The 15,797-nt window shown below is 43.8% G+C and overlaps 1 protein-coding gene across 2 annotated transcripts in view; it reads left to right on the top strand.

Annotated features, from left to right (window-relative positions):
• MME (membrane metalloendopeptidase) overlaps positions 1-15,797 on the top strand; it is a 75,519-nt gene that overhangs the window by 41,157 nt on the left and 18,565 nt on the right. For both annotated transcript variants that reach the window (XM_081190194.1, XM_081190193.1), the window contains exons 13-17: positions 3,016-3,144; positions 6,348-6,446; positions 13,490-13,570; positions 14,096-14,199; positions 15,462-15,520. In XM_081190194.1, coding sequence (XP_081046320.1) covers positions 3,016-3,144; positions 6,348-6,446; positions 13,490-13,570; positions 14,096-14,199; positions 15,462-15,520 — 472 coding nt within the window. The remainder of the gene's footprint in view (positions 1-3,015; positions 3,145-6,347; positions 6,447-13,489; positions 13,571-14,095; positions 14,200-15,461; positions 15,521-15,797) is intronic.

Below are 15,797 nucleotides of genomic sequence, written 5' to 3'. Positions count from 1 at the left end.
GTTGTCTTTATTTCGGGATCCGAGATGTCTATATGAGTGTTTGTAGGGGTGAAACAAATTAGAAGTCGAAAGATGGCCCCGCTCTGTTCAGATATTCCTTTGCAGTGCTAAATCACAGGCCCGTTGAAAAGAAAATGGGGGGGGGGATTCTGAAACAATGCAGTCTGCAAGGGAGTTAGACTAGAGGCAGGCTGTTCTTTTCTTCCAGTTTTACTGATAACGCCTCCTCTCTGCCTCGTTCTTTATGCACTTATTAGGACCGAAAACAACCTATTTTTTCCCAGCGCCTTTAATTTCGTCCAAAGGGTGGAATTCATAAATGATTACTTAGAACTTCAGACACAAGGTCAAGTGAACTGGCAACTGTGGAGAAAGATACAGAAATAACTATTTCAGTAGTGAGGGGAAACGACATCATTTTTGCAACCTTGCTAGCTTAATTCACTGTCCACACACTAAGCTGTAAACCAGGCATGGGCAATGGCCAATTGCTGCTAGACTGCAGCTCCCATCATCGCAGACCACTGGCCACGCCAGATGGGGTGAACAGTTTTCTCAGCATAGACCATGTTACCCCCATGTAGCGCTGGATATATTCATATGGAAAGATTCTACCGTGATCAATGGAGGTTTTTTGAAATGCACAGGTTGTTGGCAACATGTGTGGCTGATAAAGTGGGCTCCACACAGACACACTTTTGGTGCTGTGCCAGAGATGGTAGTGGCAGCAGAATGAATGCTAACGCCTCCGATTGTGGGCGCCCTTTGCGGGACCGCACACAGCACCCCTGAGTCACATGAGACTTATCAGCTGGTTGTGCTGGCCCACCTTCCTTACGTCGCAGTAATTGGGGGTTCCCGCCAAACCCCGGTTCAAATAATCCAATCAGTGGCTTTGGTGAAGGCGGGGCCAGCCGAGCGGACCGCAAATGAGCAGGCTTCAGAATCACTCTGTATCCAAGCAGAAATAAGCAATAGAATTTCAAGAGATCCCTCATACACTGTTTCAAGGTCTTGTGGCGAAACCGGACCCCAAAGAATGTTTTTTCTTTTGACAGCACACTGATGTGGTAGGAGATAATGGGACCTTAAGAGTTACTGTGGGCTACAGTTGAAAACAAAGCAATGAATGGATTCACGTTTGTTTGTCTTAAAATTAAAAACTGGTGAATAAAAACTGCATTCCAGAACGTAACCATGAAATCTTCTACACTGCCATCACCCCAAAGCCAGCGTCTTTCTGAAGTCAGAATAACTTTGAACTGACCCTTCCGTAATAATATACTTCTTTTCAAAATATAAAGCAAGAAAACCACTGTGGTGGGCTGTGGAACGAAGAACTCAGCTTGCCAGAAGATTGCTTTGATGCTTACTAACACGACTGTATCAGATTTCTCTACCATAGCGTAGTTCTTAAGCCTCGGCTTCTTCTCACCTAGTGCAGCAAGATCACTGAAGGTAGAATCTGCACAGCCAAAGGATGCTGCTTTCTTTGCAGGCAATAGAAGGCACATGAAACAGTAGTAAGTTTCACTGAAGCTGCAAAGTTTCATCTAGCTCTAATGGTTTGCATGCAGAGCTGTGAAATTGACTGGGAGCTCTTTCTGCAGGGGAGAGATATGACAATAATCCGTATGGCACTTGCAAACCGGTTCTTCAGGAAATTCCTCAGCCCACCTGTTGCTGGAGTTTTGAATTTGAGACTGAGATCTGCCCTGCCAGCTTTCTCACAGGAACATGTAAACAGATGAAGCTGCCTTATAACGAGACAGGTCATTGGGTCATCTAGCTGTTGTCATGGCACACTCTCCATGACTATGACTCCCATCATCTCCAACCATTTGCCATGCTGGCTACAGTAGATGGGAGTTGGAATCCGGCCATATTTGGAGGGCACCACATTGAATACTCCTGGTCTACAATGACTGGCAGTGGCTTTCTAGGATTTCAGACAGAGGACATCTCCAGCCCTACCTGGAGATGTTGGGGATTGAACCTTGGACCTTCTACATGCAAAACCACTGCTCTTCCACTGAACTACCTGCCCCCAGCATCCTTTGTTGTCTGTTGTTGTTTAGTCGTTTAGTTGTGTCTGACTCTTCGTGACCCCATGGACCAGAGCACGCCAGGCACTCCTGTCTTCCACTGCCTCCCGCAGTTTGGTCAGACTCATGTTTGTAGCTTTGAGAACACTGTCCAAACATCTCGTCGTCTGTCGTCCCCTTCTCCTTGTGCCCTTCATCTTTCCCAGCACCAGGGTCTTTTCCAGGGAGTCTTCTCTTCTCATGAGGTGGCCAAAGTACTGGAGCCTCAGCTTCACGATCTGTCCTTCCAGTGAGCACTCAAGGCTGATTTCCTTCAGAATGGAGAGGTTTGATCTTCTTACAGTCCACGGGACTCTCAAGAGTCTCCTCCAGACCATAATTCAAAAGCATCAATTCTTCGGCGATCAGCCTTCTTTATGATCAGCATCCTTAAAGGACACCAAAGGAAAAGGAAGGAACTCCTGTTGTATCAAAAAGTAGTACGCAACGAACACAGGCAAAGCCAGCTGTTCTGCAGCAGTCTAGGTCACTTTGATTTTCATAGGGCTCATTTCCTGTAGGATGCAGCCTTGAATGAATGGTGTCTCCACACTGGGCCCTCCATATTACCCAGAAAGTGTGTTTATATCCAGAAGAGGCTTACTGGTTGGGGCAGAGCCACTACTTCAGCTTTCCCGCGGGTGGGTCACTGTCATTTACTGAGGAGAAGAGGAGGAGGAGGTGGTGGCCAAGTGGAAGGTGCAGTGCTAATGCAATGGCAGGAGCAGCAGATGGGTGGGAGAACATTTCAGAGCTGCAAACAGGAAGATGCAGAGAGAGTTGCATGGGCTCACTTAACCTGTGTTCCTGTTTAAATATCACTTAATGTCTATTAACATCAAGCCCTCGAGATTAATTGAAAGCACCTAGTGATGCTACAAAGTCTCTCCTCTTGCTTGTCACTAATTTCTCAAATGCTTACGCTTAACAGGTGCTTTACGGCACAACCTCGGATCCTGCTGTCTGGCGCCGTTGCGCAAACTATGTCAATGGCAACATGGAGAATGCTGTGGGAAGGCTGTATGTACAAGAAGCATTTGCTGGAGACAGTAAACACGTGGTAACACTCTTAGATCATTAACTGATTATTTATTTACTGGGTATTTAAACAGACATTAGCTTTGGATTATTGGTGGGAATGGCAAAAGCAGTGATGTTGTTGCAGCACAAAATACTTCAAGCCACTTTTCCCCCCTAGTGCAGTGTTGAATGAGGATGAAGTCGTAAGAGATCACTCTCTCTGTTTGGCGCTCAGTAGGACAGAATTCTGGTGCCAAAAGCAGAGATGAAATTTTAGATCTCGCACACTGATTTTTTTAAAAAAAGTAGGCTTAAGAAGCTGGAAGAGACATCTTTTGGCAGACAGACTGATGATGGGATTATGTGTCTCTTCCTGGACTGTAAGCCAAGTTATTAGCTAATGATGCAGATTAGAAGTCCTTGCATGTTGTAGAGTGAAGGTGCTAAAGAACAGTAGATTACAGGAAAGGAAATTCAGTTTAATGCACTTTGCTGAAATTGGGGAGGGGTGTGTTAATTGATTCTCCCCCCCCCCCATCTTAGAATAGATTTCCAAATACCATTTTATTTTTATTTTGTCTAATGCTTCAAAAGAAACCATTGGGGTTTGCAGCCTTCTCCACAGGAGCAGTGGCCAGTAAGGAAACATGTCAATAAGAATAATGTATCCCCAGCTAATCATGAGTCCTCATATAATCACAATTGCCCTGGATCTGTGTATCCACTAAAGAAATGGTGATCTGCAGAGCTCTGTCTTCATCCTGCTGAACAGATGGTCAATGGAAGATGGGAAGTTTACTCCCACAACTGGGGGTGGGGGTGTCTCCATAAGCAGAGCAGCAGGTATTGCCATCTGGCCCTGTACCTATGAGTTTGTGGCTGGAAGGATTATATTGATTATATGGGCTTCCTGATGCAGGCAGTTACCCCTCCACCCATCTTATGGTGGGTGAATCACCTGCATTCAGAGTATTCCTTGCTGGACTGGGAGTTTGGTGAATGTGTTCCATCTTCACAAATTTCAGCAACCAGTTAAATGACTTGCCAAATACTGGAATCTATACTACGGGCATACATACCCCTAGAGAAAGACAAGCCACAAAGGTGATTAAAAACACCTTTGTATACATGCATGCAGGACCGGATTTGGGTTTGATGAGGCCCTAAGCTACCGAAGGTAATGGGGCCCTTTATATGTCCAGCTGTCCTTTTGTCAACAACAAATTGTTGCTGCTTTTTTGGGTTGAATATATGCTATATGGTAATTTGTGGACCTCATAGGTATCTAAAGCCATTTGTAGATAACAAAATAAGTATTTTATCAAAGTAATGGTTGAACTGAACTACAATTAAGAAGTATATTAATAGTGAAATACAACTTAGAAGAAGTATATTAATAGTGATAGTGATAGCGATATTTTACGGAACAGGCTAGGAGGCGGGGCCCATTACTTACATCATAGGAGCCTACACAACACAAACAACACAAAACACTGTTGCTGTATGTAGGTTTTATTTTATTTGTTTTTTATCTTATGTTTTGGAAATGTACATCCAGTGTTTTGTTTTTTCTTTAATTTTTTTTGGGCCCCCAAGAGAGTAGGGCCCTAAGCTGTAGTTTGTTTAGCTTATACATAAATCTGGCACTGCATGCATGTGTGCGCCAAAGCAGCAGGAGGACTTACCCCAGTGTACATGTCTCATTATTAGTCTGCTGCAGAGTGAGGTTTCCCTGGGTCTACAATACAAATAAGATGGAAGCAGCTCAAGAAGGACTGGTGATTATATTTTCATAAAGGAGCCTTGGAGGGTTACTTAGGACCAAACTAGATGTGACTCCAATCCTGAGAATGCATATATTGTTGCACTAATAGCAGCTGCGGGGAAGCCTAAGCAGCTTTGCAAATGGTGCCAATGGGGAATTTCTCTTTACATGGAGATGAGAACACAGGAAGATGACTTATACTGAGAGAGATCATTGATCCTTCCAGCTCAGTGTTGCCCAGTAGTTGTCTGTGTGGTGCCCTGCAGACTCCCATCATCCCTGGCCTTTGGCCATGCTGGGTCAGGTTAATAGGAGGTGGAACCATAGATGTGCACTCCTTTGCACTAACTAGGGGACATTCCCAGTCCTACCTGAAGGCACCAGGAAGTGAACCTGGGACCTTCTGCATGCAAAACAAATGCTCTACCATTGAGTTACTGCCCTTCCTAAATACAAATTGTAGCATCGGAATGGTGATTCTAGTCAGGACCACAGCAGGAAGAGAAAGAATTAAGCATCCTCAGCCCTCCTGCCCTCACAGTTATGAGGCTCCTCAAGCTTCCCAGCTTGGCTCCTGTTTACATAACCAAAATGTGCACATTATGGGCTTTCATGCGAGTCATATCTAGTTTGGCTCTAACCTACAAGCTGCTACTGGTTTAATAGTATTCACTTCTCACTAAGGGATGCTAGCATCTATGGGACACAGGTGGCGCCATGGTCTAAACCACTGAGCCTCTTGGGCTTGCCGATCGGAAGGTTGGCAGTTCGAATCCACACAGTGGGGTGAGCTCTGTCCCAGATCCTGCCAACCTAGCATTTCGAAAGCATACCAGGGTAAGTAGATAAATAGGTACCACTGCAGCGGAAAGGTAAACAGCATTTCTGTGCACGCTGGCACTTGTTACAGTCCTCCATGAGCCAGTTGTGGTTTAGTCCTGCTGGCCACATGACCTGTAAAGCTGTCCGTGGACAAATACCAGCTCCCTTGGCCTGGAAAGCAAGATAAGTGCCGCACCCCATAGTCGTCTTTGCCTGGACTTAACCGTAAAAAGTCCTTTACCTTTTTTTGTTACTAGCATCTATGGTTCTGTTAGGAGGAGGCTAGGACCACAAATTCTCAGCAACCTCACCAATCTCCCCTTTCCAGGAATCTTTAGTGGAAGCCATGGCAGCTAAACTAGTATTTAAAACAATATAAGTCTGCAACATCCCACTATATTTTCATCTGAAGGCATAGAAATGTTTTAAGTAACAAAGGTGTTTTTTTTTTCTTTTTTTTGCAATAACTCCACTCCTTGGTAACTTTGGCTTTGCCGTAATTTGACCTTGAAAAATAAAAACAGTCGTTGTCAGTCTATTTTGAAAAACAAAAGCCGATGCTTCCATCAGTGGCAACTAGGATGCAACATGTCAGAATGTCACCCATGTATGATAAAAACTGAATGATTTAATCTTGTTGTGCTGTACATCCTCAGGTGCAAGAGATGATCACTCAGATTCGTGAGGTTTTTATACAAACACTTGATGAGCTCAATTGGATGGATGCAGAAACCAAAAAGAAAGCAGAAGAAAAGGCAAGTTTATAATTATATATATATATATATATATATATATATATATATATATATATATATATGTAGGTTTTGGTGTCTTCGGGTGTCTTCCCGTGTAAGAGTTGGGGTGTCTAGGCGACGTTTCGACGAGGTCTCACTCGTCATCTTCAGGCTGGTGCTTTCGGCTTCTTGTTACTAGAACAGAGCAGGATCTCAGTGTTTGAGTTCCTATAAATACTGTTGAGGGGGTGTGGTGTATAGCCTCCAACGTTCTGGGCAGATAGGAAGTTCCTAGGTTAATGTGCCTTTTCTTCTTTTGTTCATTAATTACTTGAGGGATATCTTGAGTGATTACTTGAGTGATATTCTGAGTACCACTTAGGAGGGTCATTAGGTGTGGATTAGTTGCTAAAGCTTTCGTGTCTTGACCTCTTGACCTTGTGAAGAGTTTTTCTGAGAAGATGGCTGTACTGCACTTAGTTGTGCTCTGGCTTGGCTTCGTGTATAGGGGCGAGCTGTGGTTTTGTGCCCTGTGCCAGCCAGATCTGTGTAGGGATTGCAGGGGGGTGCAGCATCCGGAGGTGCCACTATGGTTTGGCTACTGGATGGTGTCTGTAATTTATCTGTGGAGAGGGTCTGGGTTTGGGTCTGGTGTGGTTGATTGGAGATGGCGTTCTGTGTGCCTCTGGTTCTGGTGTCGGTTTTTGTGGGGAGGGCTAATTTCCAGATGTCTGGCAGGCGGGACGTGTCGTCACGCTTGTTCATGTTGTGAGGGTGTTTCTCTATCTCGATGGCTTCCATGATTATTCTCTTGTGGTGATGTTCCATGTTAAAGAGCAATTTGGAATCTGCAAAATTAATTTCGTGTCCTGTTTCTTTCATGTGTTGGTAAAGAGAGGAAGTTTTTTCTTCTTTTTTGACGGCATTCTTGTGTTCTGCGATACGTGCATTTATTCGTCTGTTTGTTTGTCCAATGTACGTGGCTGGGCAGACTTTGCAGGGTATTTCATAGACCCCTTGGTTTTCTAACTGGATTTTATCTTTTGGGTTTCTGAGGATATTGGCTATTTTTTGGTTGGTGCAAAAGGCTGTTTTGATATTGTGTTTATGGAGGATTTTGCTAATTTTATCTGTAGTGCCCTTGATATAAGGAAGGAGGGCCATGCCATTGTTTTCTTCTGTGTCTTGGTTTTTGGGGGGTGTTTCTTTTTGGATTAGCTTCGTAACCCTGTTTTGCTGGTATCCGTTGGCGATTAACACATTTGAGAGATTCTGTAACTCAGTTGTCAAGTGGTCTTTGTCAGCCAGGCGTTTGGTTCTGGAGATGAGAGTCTTGGCTACGGAGTTTATTTGTGCAGGGTGGTGGTGTGATTGTGCATGTAAGTAGCGGTTGGTGTGTGTTTTTTTCCGGTAGATAGTGTGTCCTAGGGAGCCATCAGGTTTTTTGTAGATTAGGACGTCAAGGAAGGGAAGTTGGTTGTTGGCTTCTATTTCCATAGTGAATTGTATTTTGGGGTGTAGGCTGTTGAGATGTGTGAGGAAGCTATCTAGTTTTTCCTTCCCGTGTGGCCAAATTACAAAGGTGTCGTCAACATATCTGAGCCAAAGTTTGGGTTTGTGTTCTGACTTGTCTAAAGCATTGGTTTCAAAGTGTTCCATGTACAGATTTGCGATGACCGGTGAGAGGGGTGATCCCATAGGTGCTCCTTCTATCTGTTTGTATCTTTGTCCATTGTGGATGAAGTACGTGTTGGTTAGGCAGTGGTTGGTCAGGTCCAGGATGTATTCGGGGGGATTGTATTTGTTTTGAATGGCTGTCAAGGCTTCATTAATGGGCACTTGTGTGAAGAGAGATACAACATCGAAGCTCACAAGTAGGTCATCGGGATGTAGGTTTTGCTTCTTTATTGTTTCTATGAACTGGAAGGAGTTTGTAACGTGTGAAGCGATAGATTCTGCATAGGGCTGAAGTTGCTTAGCGAGAAATTTAGCGAGATTTTGTAGAGGTGAGCCTATGGAGCTGACTATTGGTCTGAGTGGTGTTCCTTCTTTGTGTATCTTGGGGAGACCGTAGAGTTTGGGGCATCTGGATGATTTTTCTCTGGGGCATCTGGATGATTTTTACAGTCGCCCCGAGACGCATCCCCACGGAAAACATCATATGCGGAGTCGAAGCTAGCCTAACCAAAATCAACCCAGATGAAGCCAATAAAATCAGACTTGAAGTCACCAACATCCTCTGCTCCAGCAAACCACCCAGAAGCAATTTACACAAAGAAGAACAGAAAGCACTCACCAACCTGAGGAAAGACAACAACATAATCATTCTCCCAGCAGACAAAGGTAATGCCACTGTTGTGATGAACACATCGGACTACCAAGCAAAACTATCAAATCTACTCCAAGACCCTACCTACCAACCTATAAAAACAGATCCCACCACCTATCTGGAAAAAACCACCAAATCCAAAATAAAAGCCTCTCCTATCAGTGAAGAAATCCAGCTAAGAATCATCCCCAGAGAAAAATCATCCAGATGCCCCAAACTCTACGGTCTCCCCAAGATACACAAAGAAGGAACACCACTCAGACCAATAGTCAGCTCCATAGGCTCACCTCTACAAAATTTCGCTAAATTTCTCGCTAAGCAACTTCAGCCCTATGCAGAATCTATCGCTTCACACGTTACAAACTCCTTCCAGTTCATAGAAACAATAAAGAAGCAAAACCTACATCCCGATGACCTACTTGTGAGCTTCGATGTTGTATCTCTCTTCACACAAGTGCCCATTAATGAAGCCTTGACAGCCATTCAAAACAAATACAATCCCCCCGAATACATCCTGGACCTGACCAACCACTGCCTAACCAACACGTACTTCATCCACAATGGACAAAGATACAAACAGATAGAAGGAGCACCTATGGGATCACCCCTCTCACCGGTCATCGCAAATCTGTACATGGAACACTTTGAAACCAATGCTTTAGACAAGTCAGAACACAAACCCAAACTTTGGCTCAGATATGTTGACGACACCTTTGTAATTTGGCCACACGGGAAGGAAAAACTAGATAGCTTCCTCACACATCTCAACAGCCTACACCCCAAAATACAATTCACTATGGAAATAGAAGCCAACAACCAACTTCCCTTCCTTGACGTCCTAATCTACAAAAAACCTGATGGCTCCCTAGGACACACTATCTACCGGAAAAAAACACACACCAACCGCTACTTACATGCACAATCACACCACCACCCTGCACAAATAAACTCCGTAGCCAAGACTCTCATCTCCAGAACCAAACGCCTGGCTGACAAAGACCACTTGACAACTGAGTTACAGAATCTCTCAAATGTGTTAATCGCCAACGGATACCAGCAAAACAGGGTTACGAAGCTAATCCAAAAAGAAACACCCCCCAAAAACCAAGACACAGAAGAAAACAATGGCATGGCCCTCCTTCCTTATATCAAGGGCACTACAGATAAAATTAGCAAAATCCTCCATAAACACAATATCAAAACAGCCTTTTGCACCAACCAAAAAATAGCCAATATCCTCAGAAACCCAAAAGATAAAATCCAGTTAGAAAACCAAGGGGTCTATGAAATACCCTGCAAAGTCTGCCCAGCCACGTACATTGGACAAACAAACAGACGAATAAATGCACGTATCGCAGAACACAAGAATGCCGTCAAAAAAGAAGAAAAAACTTCCTCTCTTTACCAACACATGAAAGAAACAGGACACGAAATTAATTTTGCAGATTCCAAATTGCTCTTTAACATGGAACATCACCACAAGAGAATAATCATGGAAGCCATCGAGATAGAGAAACACCCTCACAACATGAACAAGCGTGACGACACGTCCCGCCTGCCAGACATCTGGAAATTAGCCCTCCCCACAAAAACCGACACCAGAACCAGAGGCACACAGAACGCCATCTCCAATCAACCACACCAGACCCAAACCCAGACCCTCTCCACAGATAAATTACAGACACCATCCAGTAGCCAAACCATAGTGGCACCTCCGGATGCTGCACCCCCCTGCAATCCCTACACAGATCTGGCTGGCACAGGGCACAAAACCACAGCTCGCCCCTATACACGAAGCCAAGCCAGAGCACAACTAAGTGCAGTACAGCCATCTTCTCAGAAAAACTCTTCACAAGGTCAAGAGGTCAAGACACGAAAGCTTTAGCAACTAATCCACACCTAATGACCCTCCTAAGTGGTACTCAGAATATCACTCAAGTAATCACTCAAGATATCCCTCAAGTAATTAATGAACAAAAGAAGAAAAGGCACATTAACCTAGGAACTTCCTATCTGCCCAGAACGTTGGAGGCTATACACCACACCCCCTCAACAGTATTTATAGGAACTCAAACACTGAGATCCTGCTCTGTTCTAGTAACAAGAAGCCGAAAGCACCAGCCTGAAGATGACGAGTGAGACCTCGTCGAAACGTCGCCTAGACACCCCAACTCTTACACGGGAAGACACCCGAAGACACCAAAACCTACATTCCTGTACCCGTGAAAATCTACGAAAGCAAATATATATATATATATATATATATATGAGAATTTGAAATTTGGAGGCCAACGAAAGCCTGTTACTTTCTTTATCCAAAAGAGAAGATCAGAAATAATTCATTGCAAAGAGTGGAACAGGTAGAACATTCTTCATGTAACACAGGGTTTCCCAAAGTTGGGTCTCTAGCTGTTGTTGGACCAACTCCCATCATCCCTAGCTGACAGTGGTCAGGGCTGATGGGAATTGTAGTCCAAAAACAGCTGGAGACCCAAGTTGTGGAAGCCCTGATGTGACATATGGGGTTATTTCATGGTGATAGCAACATAGGAAGCTTCTTCATGCTGGTGCAACTAAATCAGTATTAGATAGGTAGCCGTGTTGGTCTGCCATAGTCAAAATAAAAAAATTCCTTCCAGTAGCACCTTAAAGACCAACTAAGTTAGTTCTTGGTATGAGCTTTCGTGTGCATGCACACTTCTTCAGATACACTGAAACAGAAGTTGCCAGATCCTTATATATAGTGAGAAGGTGGGGAGGGGTGTTACTCAGAAGGGTGGTGGGAATGGGAGATAGGCAGATAGCTGAGAGAGCCTGTTGACGACTCTTAACGACTGTAATAGGTCTTACAGGAAAAGGCAAGGGGTGGGAAGGTGAGAAATGGTTTAGTCATGTATAGTGAGATAAGAATCCAATATCTTTGTTCAGCCCAGGTCTTTCCATGGTTTTAAGTTTGGTAATGAGTTGTAATTCAGCAGCTTCTCTTTCCAGTCTATTTCTGAAATTCCTTTGTAGTAAAACAGCTACTTTGAGATCTTGTATAGAATGTCCTGGGAGATTGAAGTGTTCTCCTACTGGTTTCTCTGTTTTGTGATTCTTGATGTCAGATTTATGTCCGTTTATTCTTTGGCGTAAGGTTTGGCCTGTTTGTCCAATATAGAGAGCTGAAGGACACTGTTGGCATTTGATGGCATACACAATGTTAGACGATGAGCAATTAAATAGTCCCGAGATGGTATGTATGATGTTGTTGGGGCCAGTAATGGTGTTGTCCGGGTGTATGTGGCAGCAAAGTTGGCATCTGGGTTTATTGCAGGCTCTGGTGCCAGTGTCTGTGTTAAGTCTGGTTGTAGTATTATTGTGGGTTAGGAGTTGTTTAAGATTGGGTGGCTGTCTGTAGGCAATGAAAGGTCTTCCTCCCAGAGCTTGAGAAAGAGAACTGTCATTGTCCAGGAGAGGTTGTAGATCTCTGATGATGCGTTGTACTGTTTTAACTTGGGAGCTGTATGTGATGACTAGAGGTGTTCTGTTATTTTCTTTTTTGGGTCTGTCTTGCAGCACGTTCTCTCTGGGTATCAGTCTGGCTCTGTTGATCTGTTGTCTAACTTCATCTGCTGGGTATTTTAGTTCTGAGAAGGTTTGCTGTAGATCTCTTAGGTGAGAGTCTCTGTCTGTAGAATTGGAACAGATGCGGCTGTAACGTAGTGCCCGGCTATATACAATGGACTGTTTGGTATGTTTGGGATGGTAGCTAGAGGCATGTAGATATGTTTGTCGGTCAGTTGGTTTGCGGTATAAGGTGGTGTCTATGCGCCCATCCTGTATTTTTATAGTAGTGTCCAAAAAATGTATTTCTTGCATAGATTGATTCATTGTAAGGTTGATTGTGGGGTGAAAATCATTAAATTTCTGGTGAAAGGTGTCCAGGGTCTGTTGACCATGTGTCCAGATGATAAAAATATCGTCAATGTATCGCAGGTACAAGAGAGGTTTGAGTGGGTAGGAGTTCAGGAAACGTTGTTCTAAATCTGCCATGAAGATGTTGGCATACTGTGGGGCCATGCGGGTGCCCATTGCTGTGCCGCTGATCTGAAGGAACAGGTCATCACCGAATTTGAAGTTGTTGTGGGTAAGGACAAATTGGCAGAGTTTGGTGGCAAGGTCCGCTGTGGTTTTATCTGATATGGTGTTCCTTATAGCTTGTAAACCATCGTTGTGTGGGATGTTGGTATACAGAGATTCCACATCCATAGTAGCTAGTATAGTATTGTTGGGAAGACTGCCAGTGACTTCCTTGGGTTTCAGGCAAATTGCTCTCCCAGCCCTTCTTGGGTGATATTATTATCATTATTACCTGCTCTTCACTAGCAGGTCCCAGGGCAGGTTACAGCCATGTAAATTTCAACATGAAAAACAGTTAAAATATATCACAGTCCCAAGAACAGAGCCATAAAAATACATATCTCACGTGTCTGAGGCCATGGCAAAGAAGAGCATCTTCAGCATACAACAAGGACAAGGAAGAATTGAGTTTCCCATCGCTTCCAAAACCACTTTGGGAACTGGTATCATAAAGAAAGTAGCAGTTGCCCAGACCACCACTCATTGACTGGGTCTGGTTTGCAAAATCTAGAAGAGCAAATTGAAAAGCCTGTAGATGACTTCTCGCCATCCCTATGATGTCTGAATGTACAACTTGATTCCAGTTCACCAGTGACCATGGTTTATTTTTTAGGCCATAGCAATCAAAGAAAGGATTGGCTACCCTGATGAGATTCTGACGGATACTAATAAGCTGAATGCGGAATACAAAGATGTAAGTACATATGAAAAACTATTTTGGACAGCAGAGTGTGTTTAAGATTTAATGGTAGCAGGTACCAAGTGTCTACATTGGAGGTATAAGTGAAAAGCCTTATGTCAGTGTGGTGTAGTGGTTAAGAGTGGTAGACTCGTAATCTGGTGAACTGGGTTTGCGTCCCCGCTCCTCCACATGCAGCTGCTGGGTGACCTTGGGCTAGTCACACTTCTTTGAAGTCTCTCAGCCCCACTCACCTCACAGAGTGTTTGTTGTGGGGGAGGAAGGGAAAGGAGAATGTTAGCCGCTTTGAGACTCCTTCGGGTAGTGATAAAGCGGGATATCAAATCCAAACTATTATTATTATTATTATTATTACACAGTCCACACAGCAGTTCCTCTTTTCCAGCTGATGGGAGCCATAGTCCAAAATATATGGGGGGTGCGAAGTTGGGGAAGAATACTACTCGAGCAACAATGCTCCTCTAGTTTTTCCCTACCCTCCAGCAAATAACACGAGCATTTCTCTCTCTTTCTTGTAAGCTGCACTACAAAGAAGAAGAATATTTTGAGAACATTATTCAGAACTTAAACTTTAGCCAGAAGGAAAGGCTGAAGAAGCTTAGAGAAAAAGTGGACAAGGAAGAGTACGTATTTAAATGGTTTATACTGTGAATGCAGTGCTTAAATAATAATAATAATAATCTGGTTCTGGCTATTTGCAAAAGTGGCCCCTGCTGATAGCCAGAAGGGTTCATTTTAACTTCATGTTAAAGGAGGGATCGTTGCCTTTGCACCAGGTCTCATGATTTTAAAACAAAGTTGGGGAATCTTGAATTCTATTCCTAGTATCACAGCAATCAGGAATTGAAATACTATACCTCATAATTTCTTTGTGTGCACTGTTCTTACTGGAATGGAGAACTCTTGCAGGGAGGGCAATGCACACATATTCTCAGGATCAATTCCCCTAAACTGTCCCCCATTGAGCTTAACTGCGCTTCAGTGGTATGTCAGCACCAATGTGACCTATGATTAATGCTAACTCAGGTTCCCACTAAACCAGAGCTCCTTGCAAAGGTCCAGTAGGAGTAAAACTGACTCCATGTGCTAGGGAGCAGCGTCTGTCATGATCTATGGACATTCGTTAGCATGTCGGTAGGAAGCCTCCATGGGTGCAGTGCCTTCAGTCATGCTGCCCACCCATTTGCCCAGCTGAGCTGACAGGCAAACAAGCTTACCAGGGAACTGAATGGTGAATCAGGCTTTCAGTCTTCTATCAGTATGGTGTAGTGTATTCCTCCATGGCACCCATTCATTTCAACGAGACTTGAAATTCATGAGAACATGCCAGTGGGATTTTGCCTCCTGTGACACATTGCACCAGTGCATCCAGCTGTTAACCAGAAGGTTGGTGGTTCGAGCCCACCCAGGACACCTGCATTGTAGGAGGTTGGACTAGATGACCCTCAAGATCCCTTCCAACTCAGTTTTCTCCTCTTGCTGATGCCATCCAGTGCCGGATTTACATATAAGCTAAACAAGCTATAGGTTAGGGCCCCACTCTCTTGGGGCCTCTCAAAAAATTTAAAAAAACAAACCTGAATGTACATTTCCAAAATATAAGATAAAAAACAAATAAAATAAAACCTACATACAGCAACAGTGTTTTGTGTTGCGTAGGCTCCTATTTGTTATGTGCAAATGGCTTTAGATACCTATGAGGTTCATAAATTACCATATAGCATATATTCAACACAAAAAAACAGTGACAATTTGTTGTTGACAAAGGACAGCTGGACATATAAAGGGCCCCATTACCTTCAGGAGCTTAGGGCCTCATCAAACCTAAATGCAGCCCTGATGCCATCCATCATCAACATTTCCATGTCTCTTCAATTTTTCATAGGTGGATAAGTGGCGCAGCTGTCGTCAATGCCTTTTATTCAGCAAGCAGGAATCAAATTGGTAAGCTGAGTCTCTCTTAGAAACACTTTCTGGCCATGTGGTGAGAAACAGGTTATTTCTTGTCCCCTGTCTCAGCTCAGATCAGGTCAGAAAGTGGACTTTTTCACTTGTTCATCTCTCTGGTTGTTTCAACATGGTAGTTTATTCTGCTTTCCCAATGTTTCCCTAACTTTTGATTTCTGCACTCTGTTTGTAAAAGCCGCTTCCAGAAATATAGCAGAGTATAGCATAGTATATGCTTCTGGGGGAAAATATCTTCGCCGCCCCCCAAATAACA

Source organism: Podarcis bocagei (assembly GCF_964188305.1).
Source record: "Podarcis bocagei genome assembly, chromosome: 4".
Taxonomy (NCBI): domain Eukaryota; kingdom Metazoa; phylum Chordata; class Lepidosauria; order Squamata; family Lacertidae; genus Podarcis; species Podarcis bocagei.
Note: the sequence above shows the minus strand (reverse complement) of the source record. Positions and strands in the feature narration are given on the sequence as shown.